This window comes from Sminthopsis crassicaudata, chromosome 3, assembly GCF_048593235.1.
Source record: "Sminthopsis crassicaudata isolate SCR6 chromosome 3, ASM4859323v1, whole genome shotgun sequence".
Classification (NCBI taxonomy): domain Eukaryota; kingdom Metazoa; phylum Chordata; class Mammalia; order Dasyuromorphia; family Dasyuridae; genus Sminthopsis; species Sminthopsis crassicaudata.
The window spans coordinates 327015180-327032202 of record NC_133619.1 but is presented as its reverse complement, the minus strand read 5'-3'; the positions used below and the strand labels follow the sequence as shown (position 1 = coordinate 327032202).

The window sequence follows — 17023 nt, the reverse complement described above, 5'->3', positions numbered from 1 at the left end:
CTACTGGGATTATATCCCAAAGAAATGCTAAAGAGCAGAAAGAGACATATATGTGCCAAAATGTTTGTGGCAGCTCTTTTTGTTGTAGCTAGAAACTGGAAGATGAATGGATGTCCATCAGTTGGAGAATGGTTGGGTAAATTGTGGTATATGAAGGTTATGGAATATTATTGCTCGGTAAGAAATGACCAGCAGGAGGAATACAGAGAGGCCTGGAGAGATTTAAATCAACTGATGCTGAGTGAAATGAGCAGAACCAGAAGATCACTGTACACTTCAACAACAATACTGTATGAGGATGTATTCTGATGGAAGTGGAAATCTTCAACATAAAGAAGATCCAACTCACTTCCAGTTGATCAACGATGGACAGAGGTAGCTGCACCCAGAGAAGAAACACTGGGAGGGGAATGAAAATTGTTAGCACTAATGTCTGTCTGCCCAGGTTGCATGTACCTTCGGATTCTAATGTTTATTGTGCAACAAGAAAATGATATTCACACACATGTGTTGTACCTAGACTATGTTGTAACACATGTAAAATGTATGGTATTGCCTGTCGTCGGGGGGAGGGAATAGAGGGAGGGGGGGTAATTTGGAAAAATGAATACAAGGGATAATATAAAATATATATATATATATATATATATATATATATATATATATATATATAAAATAAAATAAAATAAAAAAAAATATTTTCCCTGTTGACTTATCTGCTTAAATTTAAGGTCTTTTGAGTTTTCTTCTTCCAGTGGTCTTTGGTAATTTCTCTCCTCTCTGTATTCCCACCCCCAATTTTCTTATTGTTTACTTTTTGACTTCCTCCCCTCCCATGGTTTATTTCCTTGGGGGTTAGGTCCTAGTTTCAGCCTCCTCTTATGTTGGGCAATTCATGGTTCACTGGGTCAGCTTTGTCTCCCTTTCCTTTGGGTGGACAGAATTAGCCTCCGCTGGATGGCGGGCTGTTTCCCGAGGGGTAATAGAATACTGTATAGCCACTTCTCCTTCCCCAACCCCTCCACTCTCCCCCGCACTCCCACTGCTCAATCCAGGTGTCCGATGTTGCTCTGTTCCTCAGCTCTCTGGCTCAGTACCAATAGGCCAGAACATTGCTAAGGGGGTGCTCCTGGGTTGGTTTCTGTAGTGTGAGTTTCTAAAGCTCTTTGAAGAGGTATGTTTGGGCCCTATTTCAAAATTAGTCATTTATCTTGCCCCTTTTCCTTTGTTCCTGATTTCCTGCAGAGATCTTTTGCAGCACAAACCACTGAAAGTTGTGCTGACAATCAATATGCCAACTTGGCTCTAGTATGGTCTATCATGGTGCAAGCAAGCTTTTACCCTTGCAACAGTATCTAAACGAGCTTTCGTGACACTGCATAACACAGGAAAGAGAGAAGGGGAAATAGGAATGTTAGGTTTTTGGGTCAGCTAGTAATAGTATGGAGGAATGGGGATGGAACAGGGTAGGGGGTGTTAGTTGACTTTTTTTTAAACCTTCTCTTAGATTCAGAGTCCTAGATTAGTGCTGTCAAATTCAAATAGAAGAGCTTAAGTCCCCCATACTGACTTAAAAACAAAACAAAACAAAACAAGTAAACAGTATTTATGTTGTATTTCATTTTTAGTTTGTCAAACATTTCCAAATAACTTTTTTATGTTTCAAGCATTACTGGGTAGTTTTGTGGGCTCTTTCAGCAGCTAGTTCCCCCCCCCCCCCAGGCTGGAGTTAAGTGACTTGCCCAGGGTCACACAGCTAGGAAGTGTTAAGCGTCTGAGACCAGATTTGAACTCTGGTCCTCCTGAATTCAATGCTGGTGCTCTATCCACTGCGCCACCTAGCTGCCCCCTTTCAGCAGTTGTTTCACAACTCTATCCTAGACCACGGAGACAGATGAAGATACTTTATTTTTAGCACATAATTCCTGTTTTGGAGAGGTCTGAAAGGTTGATGGATCAGAGAATACATCTGTCCTCCATCTTTTTGGTCACTGTATTAGTTACACTGTATTAGTTAGCCAAAATTTATATATCTAATATCAGACTTTTATCCAAAGAGTTCAAGATTTAAGAACCCAGCTAACAACATAAAAATCAAAGAGGAAAAGGAAGAAATAGAGGGAAAAAATGGATGAAAGGGAGGGAAAGAAATTTCAGGAAAAATGGAGGACCAGCTATTGTATCAAAAGGTTATTATCCAAAGGTTGAAACATATGAAAAGATTAGTGCTTTAGAAAGGTGTCTAGTGACAATCAAAACCTTAGTTCTTAGTCTTTTTCATATAAAAACATCACATATAGGATATGTGATAGGAACAATAGGAGCAGATTTGAAATTGCAAGGTACTGATCAAACTTATGCCTCAGTGACAATTAAATCTGAAGATCACTTCAAGAACATCACCTGTTTTACAAGAACATTGGAACTTCATCATTTGGATGGGTGCACAGAGCAGATTACATCGAAACTGACAAAACTTTATCTATATATATCTACATTATGGAATACAGCTTAAAAGATACAACCTTCTCTATCTTTGTAGAGGTAGGAAAATAAGCATATGGATGACATATATTCTGTGAAACATGGTTGATGTATTGGTTGGTTTGAATGAACTTTTTTCCGCCTCTTTTTTTCCCCCTTTGTCACTAAGGATAACTTGCTTTAGATAAAGGAGGTGGGGAGAGACATCATTGGATATGAAGATGTAAAAATAAAATAAAAAATAAAATTAAAATAGAAAATAAAATGTTCCATAGTGATTCTTTATGACAACCTTTCTATAGTATCGGTTTTTATAGAAAAAAGGTCCAGAAACTTGTTGCTCTAAATATTGGCATGAAGCATCCTCGGAGAATGTTTTACCATGTGTCATCACTAGGTATTCCTTTTTTTACTAAAGAGGTTGGAAGAGGATATATTATGAATACAATAAGTTGCAACACACAGTATATTGATTTAATCCAAATTTCTCTTCATCCCCAGCCCCCATAGTTCATTATATTGTAGATGGATTCTTTAGAGATCTCACCATTATCTAAAAACTTAGGGGAAAAAAATTAGAGTCCTATATGATCTTGCATGAAATACATTCTTTATAAAAGAGTTATAGGAGAGTCCTAGAGTAGGAAGTGCTACAAATTTCAGCTGACAACATTTATTTAAGTGGATTACTGGTGTTATCCTCAAAATATATACTCATAATACTAGTGTCAGTAAGTAGGAAAGATTTGTATGTTTTGCATATATAGCTTCTGCTTTTTTAAAAAAGATGCAAATACAGATAACTTTTTGAAATTGTTTTGAACAAATGTTTTCTTGCTGTAGCCTTTGCCTCTAAGGTTACCTTTCATCCACTCTGTATCCTGTATTTATGTACTATTTAAATATGTGTTATAAACTGGTTTAAGGCAAGAATTGTTTTTGCTTTTATTTATCTCCCCAGTGCTTAGCCCAGTAGCTAACATATAGTAGTGCTTCACAAATTCATGTTAATTGATTGAATAAATTCAATAAAATGTGCTATGAGAAGACTAGAAGTGAGGTTAGAAGTCCAATTGCAATAATTAAGAATTGGTTCCATTTAACACAAAAATATAAAATCTTTCTTACCCAAGTTCAAAAAAATGTATATATTTTTTCAAAAAGTAAAAAAAATTGCATAACACATCTTTCTGTTTCCGTGGACTTTTCAGTAAATAATCCCTAAATATTTTACATACATCAGTTAAAATTAGTTAGTAGGCTCAAACCTAGGAAACAGTGAATTCCAGACTGAACCTATGGTGTTTCCAAATGACAACTTGTTTCATCTAGATAATTTGCCCAAAAGATCTAAAAAGATATTATTCATTTCACAGTGATCACATATATAACTAGCATGATTCTTACATAGATAAGTAAAAAGAGGAATAGATTACACAAAGCTAATCCATGACACAGACATAAAAACTCACAGTCTGATTTTTAGTCCCAATTTAGTCTAAAGCAAAAAAAAAAAAAAAAAAATGCTATTTATATGGTCATAAACGAGAGCTAGAAGAAACCTTCTAGGACCTCTAGTTTAATCTTCTCATTTTATAAATAAGAAAACCAAGGCCCAGAAAGTTTAATAACTTGTCCAACAGAGCCAGGATTATAAGCTAGATTCTCTGATAACAAATCTGTCTTCTAAATATATGTTCTATTGTTGTATGACTCTGAAAGTTTGGATCTTTTTAGAGTCTCTTATAGAAAGATAAGGGAGACCAGTTATTTGGTCAGAATTAGATGACAGAGTCTTATAACATACAAGTTACCACAAACAAGTATAATTTCATTCAAATGAATGAGATACTCTAAATCTTATCACAAAGATATCTAAATGAAGTCGCTCTTCCATGAGGATCACAATAGTTCTTAAAGTTCTGTTTTCAAAGGTTTAGGGGAAATTTTACTATAGTCTTTCTTTTTCTTCACTTTGTAGGACAAGGTTTTGGAATATTCAGTCAACAAAATCTTCCAGTAACAGGAAATGTCATCCATCTTCAAGTGGTTGATGATAAATTGTCGCCCCCTGTAGGAAAAAGTGATAGCAATGACAAGTCAATCATTAATGAAAATTGTGAATACTAATATATCTAGATACATATATTTGTAAAGAGATTTTTTAAAAAATGTTTTCTAAAAATCTGTCATTTTTTAAAAAAAGAAATAGAACACTCTTCATTCTTCTTTCAAAACCACAACCTACATCCCTTGAATGGAGGTAAATCCTTTCATGACATGCCCATAACAATATTAAGACATCTTTATCTAGAGTAGGGATTTTTAACCAGTTATATGGACAGATTTCAGGGGGTCATAAACTTGTGTGTAAAAAAAAAAAATTAAAATTATTTCTTCATTTTCACTAACCTTTAACTGAAACTTAGCTTTTCCTTCAATTATAAATGTAGGCAACAAACCTTATTTTATAGGCTCCACCATTTTGTCAAAGGGTACTTGACACACATACAAAAGATTAACTATCCTTACTATAAAGCATACAGGAAATAATAAATTAGTAAGCAAAGCAAATTAAGAAGGAGCTATTAAGCACTTTACTATGTGTTCCCAGCAATGCTAAGTGTTGGGAATACAAATACAAGGAAAAAGAAAGATGATCCCTGCCTTTAAGAAGTATACATTCTGATTTGGAAATATGCTCAAAAAGTTATCAAACTGTGCATACCCTTTGATCCAGTAGCGTTACTACTGGGTTTGTATCGAAAGAGATCTTAGGAAGGGAAAGGGACCTGTATGTGCAAGAATGTTTGTGGCAGCCTTCTTTGTAATGGCCAGAAACTGGAAACTACGTGGATGCCCATCAATTGGAGAATGGCTGAATAAATTGTGGTATATGACTGTTATGGAATATTATTGTTCTGTAAGAAATGACCAACAGGATGATTTCAGAAAGACCTGGAGAGACTTACATGAACTGATGCTGAGTGAAATGAGCAGGACCACAAGATCATCATATACTTTAACAATAATACTATATGATGATCAATTTTGATGAATGTGGCCATTTTCAACAATGAAATGAACCAAATCAGTTCCAATAGAGCAGTAATGAACTGAACCAGTTACACCCAGCAAAAGAACTCTGGGAGATGACTATGAACCACTACATAGAATTTCCAATAACCCTATTTTTGTTTGCCTGCATTTTTGATTTCCTTCACAGGCTATTTCAAAAGCCGATTCTTTTTGTACAACAAAATAACTGTTTGGACATGTGTACATATATTGCATTTAATTTATACTTTAAGATATGTAACATGTATTAGTCAACCTGCCATCTAAGGGAGGGGGGTAGGGGGAAGGAGGGGAAAAACTGGAACAAAAGGCTTGGCAATTGTCAGTGATATAAAATTACCCATGCATATATCTTGTAAATTAAAAGCTATAATAAAAAATAAAAGAAAAAAAAGAAGCATACATTCTAATCAGGGAAGATGACAAACATAAGGGAATTGAAAAAATAGGAGGAGGGTAGGAAATAGAAAGAAAATTGGAAATAAAACTTACCTCTCAGCAATCTCATGGGCTAGATCATCATTTTCTTTCACAAACTGTAGGAGTTCCCTAAAATAAAAAGAACATAAAATTATTCTAATGGAAGACATGGATATCACAGATAAATAAAGGTCACAGCACAAATAGGACCCAAAAACTTATGAGATCAGGAACTCTCCTTAAAGCGGGAATAAAAATTTATGAAAGACCATGAACAAATTAAAAGCCATGAATTTCTCCTAATAAAAATATAAAATATTCTATTTACCTGTGCTGAATTTAAAAACTATGACATTTCAAAGTTCACTACTCAATACAACAATTAAACTACAATGTAATTTTCTGTTGTAAGGCAGAGAAAAGAAAAAGCAAAGTGGGCTAAAGCTGAGAGGTTGAAAAGAAAAGATCGGAAACTGAAGGGAGACATAAGAGGAAAAACAAGGAAGGCTAACTAAAAGGGCGGGTGGATAATGAAGTAAATTCATTTATACCTTTCAGTTGGGCTAGTATCATAATATTTACCTTAATATCTGAAATTCTTATTGATTAACCTCAGACCACTTAGAATCTTCCTTTACACACCAGGGAATCACTAGTCTTTTTAATTTTTCACAACTTAACTTTTGCAAAACTTTTTTTTTTCATGTAATTCAGAAGGTACTATATATATATATATGAAGGAATAATTTAGAAGTTTTTAGAAATTTACTTTAAGCCTTTTGCAGCTACATCTTAAAGTCTTTTTGATTATTTAAGATATATCAGATTAGTGCATGTTTACTCTCAAGAAATTAGGATTGGCCTATTTCACAGCTCAAATGAATCTCTATTAGGCTAAAACATGCTTCTCTTGTATACAAGTTCCTTGAAAATAAAGAGTGTTTCTTATTTACCTCTGAATCTTCTTTAGTGTCTAATACAGTACACTTAACAGACTTAGTAGATATCTAGTGACTGATGAATAAAAACAAATCAGCCAGCATTCTTTCTGTGGTCTCTATCTTTTTTTCTAAACCAAATCTAGTTTGGGGTTCAATTAATGTGGAAGAGAAATATTTTATACACACATGCACACACAATATGTATGTGTACATATATCTATGTTTTTGTGTGTGAATCTCAAATTTTGGCTCAAAAGAGCTAAAATTAAAACTTCCATGAAATTTAAAAAAAAAAAAAAAAGCCTTCCAAAAATAAAAGGGAGAGATAAAATCATTAACAGTAAATTAACATAATAGTAGCTCCTTACCTGACATTGGATAGATCTGTATTGACTGGGATATAATGAACCCATGGCTTTAGCTGTTCATAGAAGAATTCTTGCCATTCTTCACCTACATGGAAGACTAGCGAGCCACACAGAAAAAGGTGTTTGAACCGGAAACTTGCAGCTACACCCCGAAAATTAAAAAGATATCTGAAAAAGAGAAAAGTACTAAGTATTTCTGGCCACAAATGGCAACTTTTAAAAATCATTTGTCTGCTTCTTCTTTTCTCCCACTGATGATATCTTCTATTTTTCTTCTCCTCTTTCTAAAATCTGCTACAGTCTCCCTTATTTCCTTTAAGTAGTTTTCAATAGCCATAAACATTTTTCTGTTTCCTTATATGATCAGGTCCCAATTTTAAAAATGGACTGATGAAGAAATTAAAGCCATTTCTAGTCATATAAAAAAAATCTCTGAATCACTTTTTGATTAGAGAAATGTAAATTAAGACAATTCTGAGATACTACTATATGCTTCTCAGACTGGTTAAAATGACAGGAAAAGATAATGATGAATTATCTTACCAGGAAAAACTGGGGCACTAATGGTGAATGGATCTAACCATTTTGGAGAGCAATTTGGAACTGTGCTCAAAGGGCTATCAAATTGTGCATACCCTTTGATTCAATAGTGTCTCTACTGGGCCTGTATCACAAAGAGATATTAAAAGAGGAAAAGGGACCCACATATGCAGAAATATTTGTAGCAGTTCTTTTTTGTAGTGACAAGGAACTGGAAACTCAGTTGGAGAATGGCTGAATAAATTATGGTATATGAATGTTATTGTTCTATAAGAAACAATCAGCAGGGTAATTTCAGAGAGGCCTGGAGAGATTTGCATGAACTGATGTTAAGTGAAGTGAGTAGAACCAAGAGAACATTGTATATAGCAACAAGAAGATTGTTTGATGATCAACTCTGATGGACTTGGGTTTTTCAACAGTAAGGCAAATCAGGCCAATTTCAACAGACTTGTGAAGGAGAGAGCCATCTACATACAGAAAGAGGACTATGGAGACAGAATCTGGATTACAACATGGTATTTTCAACTTTTTTGTTGTTGTTTGCTTAATTTTTTTTTCTAATTTTTTTCCTTTTTTATTCTAATTTTTCTTGTGCAGAATGATAATGTGGAAATATGTATAGAAGAATTGTACATGTTTAACCTATACTGGATTACTTGTTATCTAGGGGAGGAGCTGGGGGGAAAACTTGGAATACAAGGTTTTCCAAGAGTGAATGTGTTTTCAAAATAAAAACTATTATTAAAATTTTTTTTAAAAAGGAAAAAAAAATTGTCTAAGCAAATGTTTGCTTGACTTGTAATCCAAAGGAGTTTTTGCATAGTTATCAGTAAAGATCTCCATCGACTTTATTCTATCCTGAATATGATGATTTTGTTCTTAAATTCCAATTAGGTATTGAGTATTACCAATACTCACCAAAAATTAATGCTTAAATTGATATGGGGAAAAGAGAAATAAATATTTAACTCAAGTCTTACTTGTATTTGCAGTGATCCACAAGTGCAACTTCCTTAGCAGGTGGTTTTCCAAGAGTATCCTTTAAATTAGAAGAAAGTTTTTCAAAATTAATTTCATGTAATTCATTTTTTAATAATTTCTGCTGGAAGGCTTTGGAATGGCAGTTCAAGAGTACCTGACCTACACTTTTTCAATTTTTTGACTCACAAAGACTACTGTAAAATCATAGCACAGGGAGTTATAATTTAAATACATCAAAAAATGAATAGAAAATGGATGAAATTATATAGCAGTAGAAATAATCCACTAAAGGGAATAATGTATACTTAATTACTTGATTTATTTAATTACAAAATTAATTTCATAAAGGTGATGCTCTGTCCAGAGTCTAGTGTAGAGAGTTAAAAGTAAAATATTTCCAATGATTGTTAACACAAGACTGTTGAGGGAAAGAGAGTGCCCTGATTCTGGTTAACTGGTATCAGTTCTTTAGATGAAATATCTCTAAAATGGAGGCTAATTCATTATTTATCTAGTTATCCTAACTTAATGGAAATAATCCTTATTCTTAATTTTTTTAAAAAAACAGATTGTATTCATATACAGTACTTTAAGGTTTACAAAGCTTTTTCTTCATGACAACTCTTTGAAAAGTAGAAAGTGAGGTAGGGAGGTAAGGCAGGTATTAGTACCATTTTACAAAAGAAACATTGCAGAGAAATTACTTATTCATGCTAGATAAGGGACAGGGAGATAATCAAAACCAAGTCTTTCTGACTAGATTATCTATTTTTAACCTCAGGTCCACAAACAGATTTCAGGGTTGTTTGAGTTTGGATGGGGGAGGGGGGAAGAACCTGTAACTCAATATAATGTTTCCTTTGTAATTCTATGTATTTTATGCATTTAAAAACACAAATCTGAGGAGTCTGGCTGCACTTAACTGCTAAAGAAGATAATGACTCAAAAAAAAAAAAAAAAAAAGTGAGACTTACAGACTAGAGCCAGTGCTCTTTCTATTAAATGAACTGCCTTAAAAACATCTAACTCCCTTTAATTAAGAAACAACCATATCAATCTTTATAATTTGGTATCTGGAGTGGATTTATTCATCCAGAGAAAGGGACTTGCATGGATTACTGGTATTGATTCTCTTACCATATATTTCTTCCATTACAAATGAGTAATTCTGTTTTACTTAACAATTTTAAGAATCTGATTATACCTAAAAGTCTGATTACCTCTCAGTGTGTGAACCTCAAAACTAAATCATGAAATTTATAGATCCTTGAAGTAAAAAGAGTTCATCAAAGAGCTTATTATCAAAAATTATGCTAGTCAGTCAGACCCTGGAAAATTTAACTCTTTCAACTTTAGTTTCCTCATCTGTCAAATGAGGATCCTCCACCCTTCATTCCTTCCACCCTCTCTCCCCCTCTCTCTGTCTCTTTCTCTCCTTTTTTTTCCCTCTTCTCCTCCTTTCAAACTTAATATATTTTACTGGTACCTTACATTTTTACATCAAAATTATTTCTGAAAAAGAAAAAACAAAAATCAATCTTTTCAGCTCCTCCAAACTGAACCAATTCTTGTTAAGAAGGAAAAAAATTAAGTAACAACCACTTGATAAAGGGATTGTCTTTGATGATATATACATTCTTTCCTCAGTTACCTTCCTCTTTGCCATGAGGAGAAACATGTTTCTTCATTTATTCTCCAGGACTATCACTAGCTACTCATTTTCCAAAGTCTAGCTTCCTTTCAGATATTCTTTTATTTAAATCGTTGTAGTCATCAAGCACATTTTAAAAATTCTTTTTTCTCAATTCATTTAAAATTTCCTATGTTTCTCTGAATTCTTTATATTCATAATTTATGATATAATAATACTTTATTATATTCACATAATTTAGTTTTTCTTTAGTCAGTCTCCAATTTCTGTTTCTTTGTTATCAGAAATTGAGCTTCTATGGATATTTTGAAATATATTGGAGCTTTGTTTCTGTCTTTGACTTCTTTGGGATATATGCCCAATAGCAAAATCTCAGAGTTAAAGAATTTGGATTTTAGAATAAATTTAGCATAATACCAAGTTGATATCTGTAAAGTTTCAACCAATTTCCAGCCCAATAAACAGTGTGTTAGTGTACCAATATCCCCATAGAACTGATTGTTCCTGATTTTTGCCATCTTTGCTAATCTAAAGGGTCTGGCACCATAGAATCATAGATTTAAAGATGGAAAGGACCTCAGAAATCATTTGATCCAACCACATTTTACAGATGAGGAAACAAAGTCTAAGGGAGGTTTGTAACCTCCAGATTATTTTATTTGTATTAATTATGAATAATGATTTGGAACGTGTTTTCAAAAGGTCATTTTAAGTTTCTAATTATTCTGAAAAGCTATTTCATTGTACTGGGGAATAGCTTTTAAGGTCTTATATGTTTGTGTTAATTCTATACCTATGCTGACTGGATATTAGAGATTTGTCAGCTATATCTGATGCAAATATTTTTGCCACTCTCAAGTTCCCTTTTTATTTTTTCTATTAGTTTTATTTATGCAAAAGTTTTTTAATTTCATGTACTTAAAACTGCCTACTTTGGTTAAGAATTTTAGGGGGAGAAAGATACCTTCTCTCTCATTCTCTTTTATTTTTTAATAATGTGACTTTTTATATTCACATTAGATTAGAGTGGAAGTTTGGCATACTGGATAGAATGGTGACCCTGCAGTCAATGGATTTGAGTTCAAGTCCTATCTCCCCAGCTGAATGACCCCGGATAATTTATTTAACTCTTTCAACTTTAGTTTCCTCATCTGTCAAATGAGCATCATAACAGCACCTATTTCACAGATTACTGTGAAGATCAAATGAGATAATATAGGTGCTTTGTAAGCCTTAAAAGAGCCCTGTACATTAGCACTTCAATTACTCAGATTGTATATCCACTGAAAGCTTATTGTGATAACATCATATTATATGCTGATCAAATCTAAGTTCTGCCAAACTACCCTACCCCCTCCGCATCTTTCTAACAGAGAGAAGGGAACTTCTCTCTGATTTATGTCCCCAGCTTTATCAGATACTGAGCTATTGTTTTCAAATAATTCTGTTTCTTGCTTATATAATTTGTACCACTAATCTACTTTTTTTAACCAGTACTAAACAATTTTGATAAAGCAGGCCTTTATAATACAAATTGAACTCTAGTAATATGATGTTCCCTTATATTTAAATTTTTTCTCATTATTTCCCTTTAGAGTCTAAATTTTTTATTCCTCCAAATGAGAGTGACATGTAAAAAGAAAAAAATTTAACTATAGTTAAACTATTTAAACTATACATACATATAAAACTATAGTTACCTTGTTGGTGATTTGCATATTTTATCATTGATTATCTAGAATCTTGAATGGTCACTGCATTGATCAGATTTCCTAATTCTTTCAAAATTATTGTTCTTCTTCATAATGGTTTTGTTATTGCACTCTCCTGTTATTGTGCTCACTCCACTCATGACACTGATTCATATAAGTTTTTTCAAGTTTCAAAAGATTAAATTTACCTGTAATATTCTGGCCAGTATCCCTCCAAGGAATTAGAATTAGGTCTGGCAGGTGGTATCAACATCATTTTGACAAATGAAGGCATATAAAGGACACATACTTTCTTTCCATAATAAAAACTACCAGGAATAATGCCGATTTAGCATGCTGTGTTAACTAAAAAGTGGTCTCTTTATTGGCAATTACTAACATATTAAATGGTCTCCCTCTTCAGCCCACCACCTAAAGAAAACCTAGCTTGGAATTCTATGCATTAAACATCTATTGCACTAAATCTGTCAATAATTACTTTTTCAGATTTCCAGGCCTGATTTTTAGTGTACTCTGCATCAACGAGTCCTGGATTTTCCCGAGATAGAAGAATTAAGGGATCTCGCTCTGGACTTGTCCTATAAAAGAAACAGATCATGTAAAGTCCTTTGAAGTTTTCCATAATGACTACTAGAAAGTAATAAAAAATAACATGACATTTATATAAATGAAAATGATAGCACCTATTTCACAAGGTTATTGTGAGCATCAAATAATATATATAAAGTGCTTTGCAAACCTTACAGAGCTATATATATTAGCTATTAGTATTAATAAGATAATTACTCATTATTTTATTTGAGCCTCATACAACCCTTCAAGAGAGGTCCTATAAGCAGGGTTATCCCCATTTTACAAATGAAGAAACTTTTCTTTCCTAAAAAAACATTAAAAGCAAAATCTAAATAGCTTTTTATTTGTGATCTTTGATGTTTTCCAAAGGGTTTTTTTTTAAAAGCTTACTATTCCTATGGTATTAGTTGTTAAATTCAAGTACTAAACAAGCTTCCTTCTCCTTCTCTCCATGTCCTGAACATGAGGAGAGAAGTGACATTATCAATGAACTTCCAAAAAAGTCATATAGTTGCTTCATCTATGCAGATATGAAATTCTTATTTGCTAGAATCAATCAATAAGTGCTTATGAAATCCCAACTGCTATCAGGCAATATGCTGGGCATGGGGGATATAGACAAAGAGTGAAACATTCATTTCTCAAATTAGTTTTTCAGTATGTCTCATCTAAAAAATAATGATGTTATATTGGATTATCTCTTAGGTTTCCTTCAACTCTGACATTTTATGGGTCTCAAATGAAAATCTGTATAGTATCTCTGCTACTGACTGAATCTTAGAGTAGGAAATACCCACTATATTCATAACTGAAAAGGAAAATCAAACCTATGAGAACTCTGTCAAGTGCTTGTCCAAATTCAGCTTGAAGATCTTTAGTCATAAAAACTCCATATTTTCCAAGGCAACCCATTACTTTTGAATGGCTCTAATTATAATTACGTTTTTCCTTATATAGAGCTGAAGTCTGCATCTCTGCAACACTCACCCACTAGTCCTCATTCTGCCATAAGGGGCAAAAAGATAAAATTGAATCTACTAGATGAAATACACTTAATTCCTTCAACCAGAGCTCATGAAGCTTGATCTCCAAAATGCCCTAACCAACCTGATTGCCTTCGTCTGGATATGCTCCAGTGTTATCAATGTCTTTACTACAATGTGGCACCCAAAATGAAACACAATAAACCAGGGGGTTTGTCAAGGGCAGTGGTCCTCAAACTTTTTAAATAGGGTTCCAGTTCACTGTCCCTTAGACTGTTGGAGGGCCGGACTATAGTAAAAACAAAAGCTTGCACTGTCTCCGCCCCTCAGCCCATTTGCTATAACCCGCCGGGCTGCATAAACATCCTCAGCGGGCCACATCTGGTCCGCGAGCCGTAGTTTGAAAACCCCTGATCCAAGGCATACTGCAATGGAACTTTCTCCTCATTCATTTTAACTTTGTGCCTCCTTTCATCTGGTCTAAAAATCCATTAAGTTTCTTTGGTTGGTGGATCTTTTGTTGACATGACAAGTCATCAAATTCAAAAAGGCCATATCTCTTTCACTTGAACCTTTACCTAAACATAGCTTCTCTCTACTTGTATTTGAAAAATTGATTCTGTTATTCAAGTGTAAAATTTTAAATTTATCCTTATATTTCATTTTATTGTACTCAGCCTGGATAGCTAGATGGTATAGAGGATATAGCTTTAGGCCTGGAGTAAACAAGATCTGAGTCAAATTTATCCTCAGATACTCACTAGCTATGTAACCCTGGGCAAGTCAATTCACCTTCTTTGCCTCAATTTCCTTACCTGTAAAATGAGCTAGAGAAGGAAATGGCAAGCCACTCTGATATCTTTGTCAGAAAATCCCAAAATAAGGTCATGAAGAGTCAGACATGATTAAAACAATCAAACATTCAGCCTATCTTCTAGTTCATCCAGGTTTTTTTGGATCCAGACTGTCATCCCATGTTCATTAACTTTTGTGGCTTTGTGTCCATCACAAATTTGATGTTTGCCTTCTATGACTCTCTCCAAATCCTTGATTAAAAACTGTTGAATGACATAGGAGCAAGGAGGGATTCACTCTGAGAAAGAACTCTCCCCCATGATGACACTCACACAATAATGATTACTCTTTGGGTGTGATCATTCTATTAGCTTCAAGCCTACCTTATTATTACGTAGTCTGTATTTCTCAACTTGTACACATACTTGTACAAGATAGCATGAAAAAACTTTGTGAAATACTTAATAAAGTCCAAGTATACTATATCTATGGCAAAGGTTTTCAAAATGAGTTCCATAATCTGACCCCAAATATATACATATATATGTATACACACCAGTTGGAGTCAGAGCAACTGGCTGTATCTTACCCTCCTCACAATAGCTAATTATAAGACTTATCTCCAGCACAATAACCTCTTACTTTTATCTATCAATACTACCTGACTGTCTCCCCTTTATGCTGTGCAAGTTCTCAACCTGCCCCCTTCTGTGTCTGTGCTATCCTAGTATCCATAGCATTTTTGCAGATATCACTGGGAAAAATCCCCCTTTGCCCAAACCCCACCATCCCTCTTAAAAGGCAGACTCTGCAAAATATTGCAATAATTAATGGATTCTATCCTCATCTTTCTTGTTTTTTTTTTTTTTTTTTTTTTTTTTAATATCATTGTGAGTGGGACAGAATGGGTCTCAGGATAAGCAGGAATAAGTAAGTTGTGATCTGCATCACATACTCATAATATTATCTCCATCCCTAATTTGCACCTCTTCCAAACTTCTTTATTATTATTCATAGCATCACCAGGCTTCCAGTAACTCAGGTTTACAATCTCAATGTCTTCTGGGAATCCTCACTTTCTCCCATACTACTTATCTAATCAATTACCCAATCTCATTATCTCTAGCTCTTCAAAATTCCTGTTAATCTTCTCACATAGTCACCACCCAAGTTTAGGCCCAGATAGCCCCTAGCCTAGATTAATGTATTATAACAGTCTATTAACTGAAGTCCTTTTCCTCAAGTCTCTCCCTTCATCAATCCATTCTCCACAAAGCTCAATGATTTTCCTAAAGCAGAGATTTGATGATGTTACCAATGCTCTTAACAAATTCCAATGGCTTTCTGGTAACTATGACTATATTTTTCATCTTTATCTCAACTTTCTAATTTGTTGTAAATGAGAACTGTCTATTTTATGTATAAGACCATCTATCACATAATCATATGCCCTTTTCTTCCCTGCTTTAAAACCAATGAAGATGTAAAAGACCAAACCTGTATATGCAAACCCTGTAGAAGAAAACTGATAGGGATCAGCTTCAAATTAATTTTCACAAAAATGCCAAAGTGGTCAGGAGCTAAAATGACAGGTCAGGTCACCTTTTTAAATTTTAGTTTCCTCTGCTTTAAATGATGGAGTAGGACTAGATATTTTCTAGATTTTCTGCCAGTTCTAACATTCCAGTTTCTTTTTTAATTTGTTTATTTTTCACTGGGTTTGAATTTACCTTGGATTTATAATGTCTATGAGTATTCTTTATTTCTTCCTTGAAGCTGTATTACTTCATGACATTACTTAAGAAACTTTCATAGATGTCAACAGGCATACTCACCTAGATCCTCTAAAGTATCCTCTTGATACTTTCTTTTCCCATGGCCACTTCTCTGCAGACCTAAAATACAGACATATTGGTCAGATACAGCTATGTCACTCCTCTGACAAAAACTCTTCAATGCCACTATTGAGTAATATGAGAATCTCTTACTCCATCGTTCAAAGTCCTCCATAATCTAGGACCATCCTATCTCTCCAGCTTTATGTTCTTTGCTATAATTAAAGCTAAACTATTTGTCTTCCCCACCATACACACCCTGTACATTTCCATTTATAGGCCTTATCTAACACTGTTTCCTGCTCTGAGAATTCTCTATTTCTCTTTACTGGAGAATAAAAACTTTTAGTGATTACACATCTCTAAATATAAAGCAGTTAAGAAATGATGAAAAGAATGATTTTCAAAAAATCTGACAAAATTTATAGGAACTGAGACAAAGTGAAGTGAGCAGTGGCAGGGGAACATCATATGCAATAACAGCAATATTTTAACAATGATCAACTGTAAAAGATTTAGCTAATCTGATCAAGACAATGATTCAAGATAATTCCAAAAGATCCATGATGAAAATGCTATCTACCTCCCAAAAGAGAACTGAGGAACTGAGTGCATACTGAAGCTTGTTTTTTAAACTTTATTTTTCTTGGGGGGTTTTG

At 33.9% G+C, this 17023-nt stretch overlaps 1 protein-coding gene across 1 annotated transcript in view; it reads right to left on the bottom strand.

Moving 5' to 3' along the window:
• Positions 1 to 1605: 1605 nt before the first annotated feature.
• Positions 1606 to 17023, bottom strand: part of POGLUT1 (protein O-glucosyltransferase 1) — a 31625-nt gene continuing 16207 nt past the window's right edge. The window contains exons 6-11 of the mRNA XM_074301309.1: positions 16365 to 16424; positions 12657 to 12756; positions 8815 to 8873; positions 7292 to 7459; positions 6055 to 6111; positions 1606 to 4555 (exon numbers count right to left, since the gene is read on the bottom strand). Of these exons, the coding sequence (XP_074157410.1) occupies positions 4399 to 4555; positions 6055 to 6111; positions 7292 to 7459; positions 8815 to 8873; positions 12657 to 12756; positions 16365 to 16424 (601 nt within the window). The 3' untranslated portion in view covers positions 1606 to 4398. The remainder of the gene's footprint in view (positions 4556 to 6054; positions 6112 to 7291; positions 7460 to 8814; positions 8874 to 12656; positions 12757 to 16364; positions 16425 to 17023) is intronic.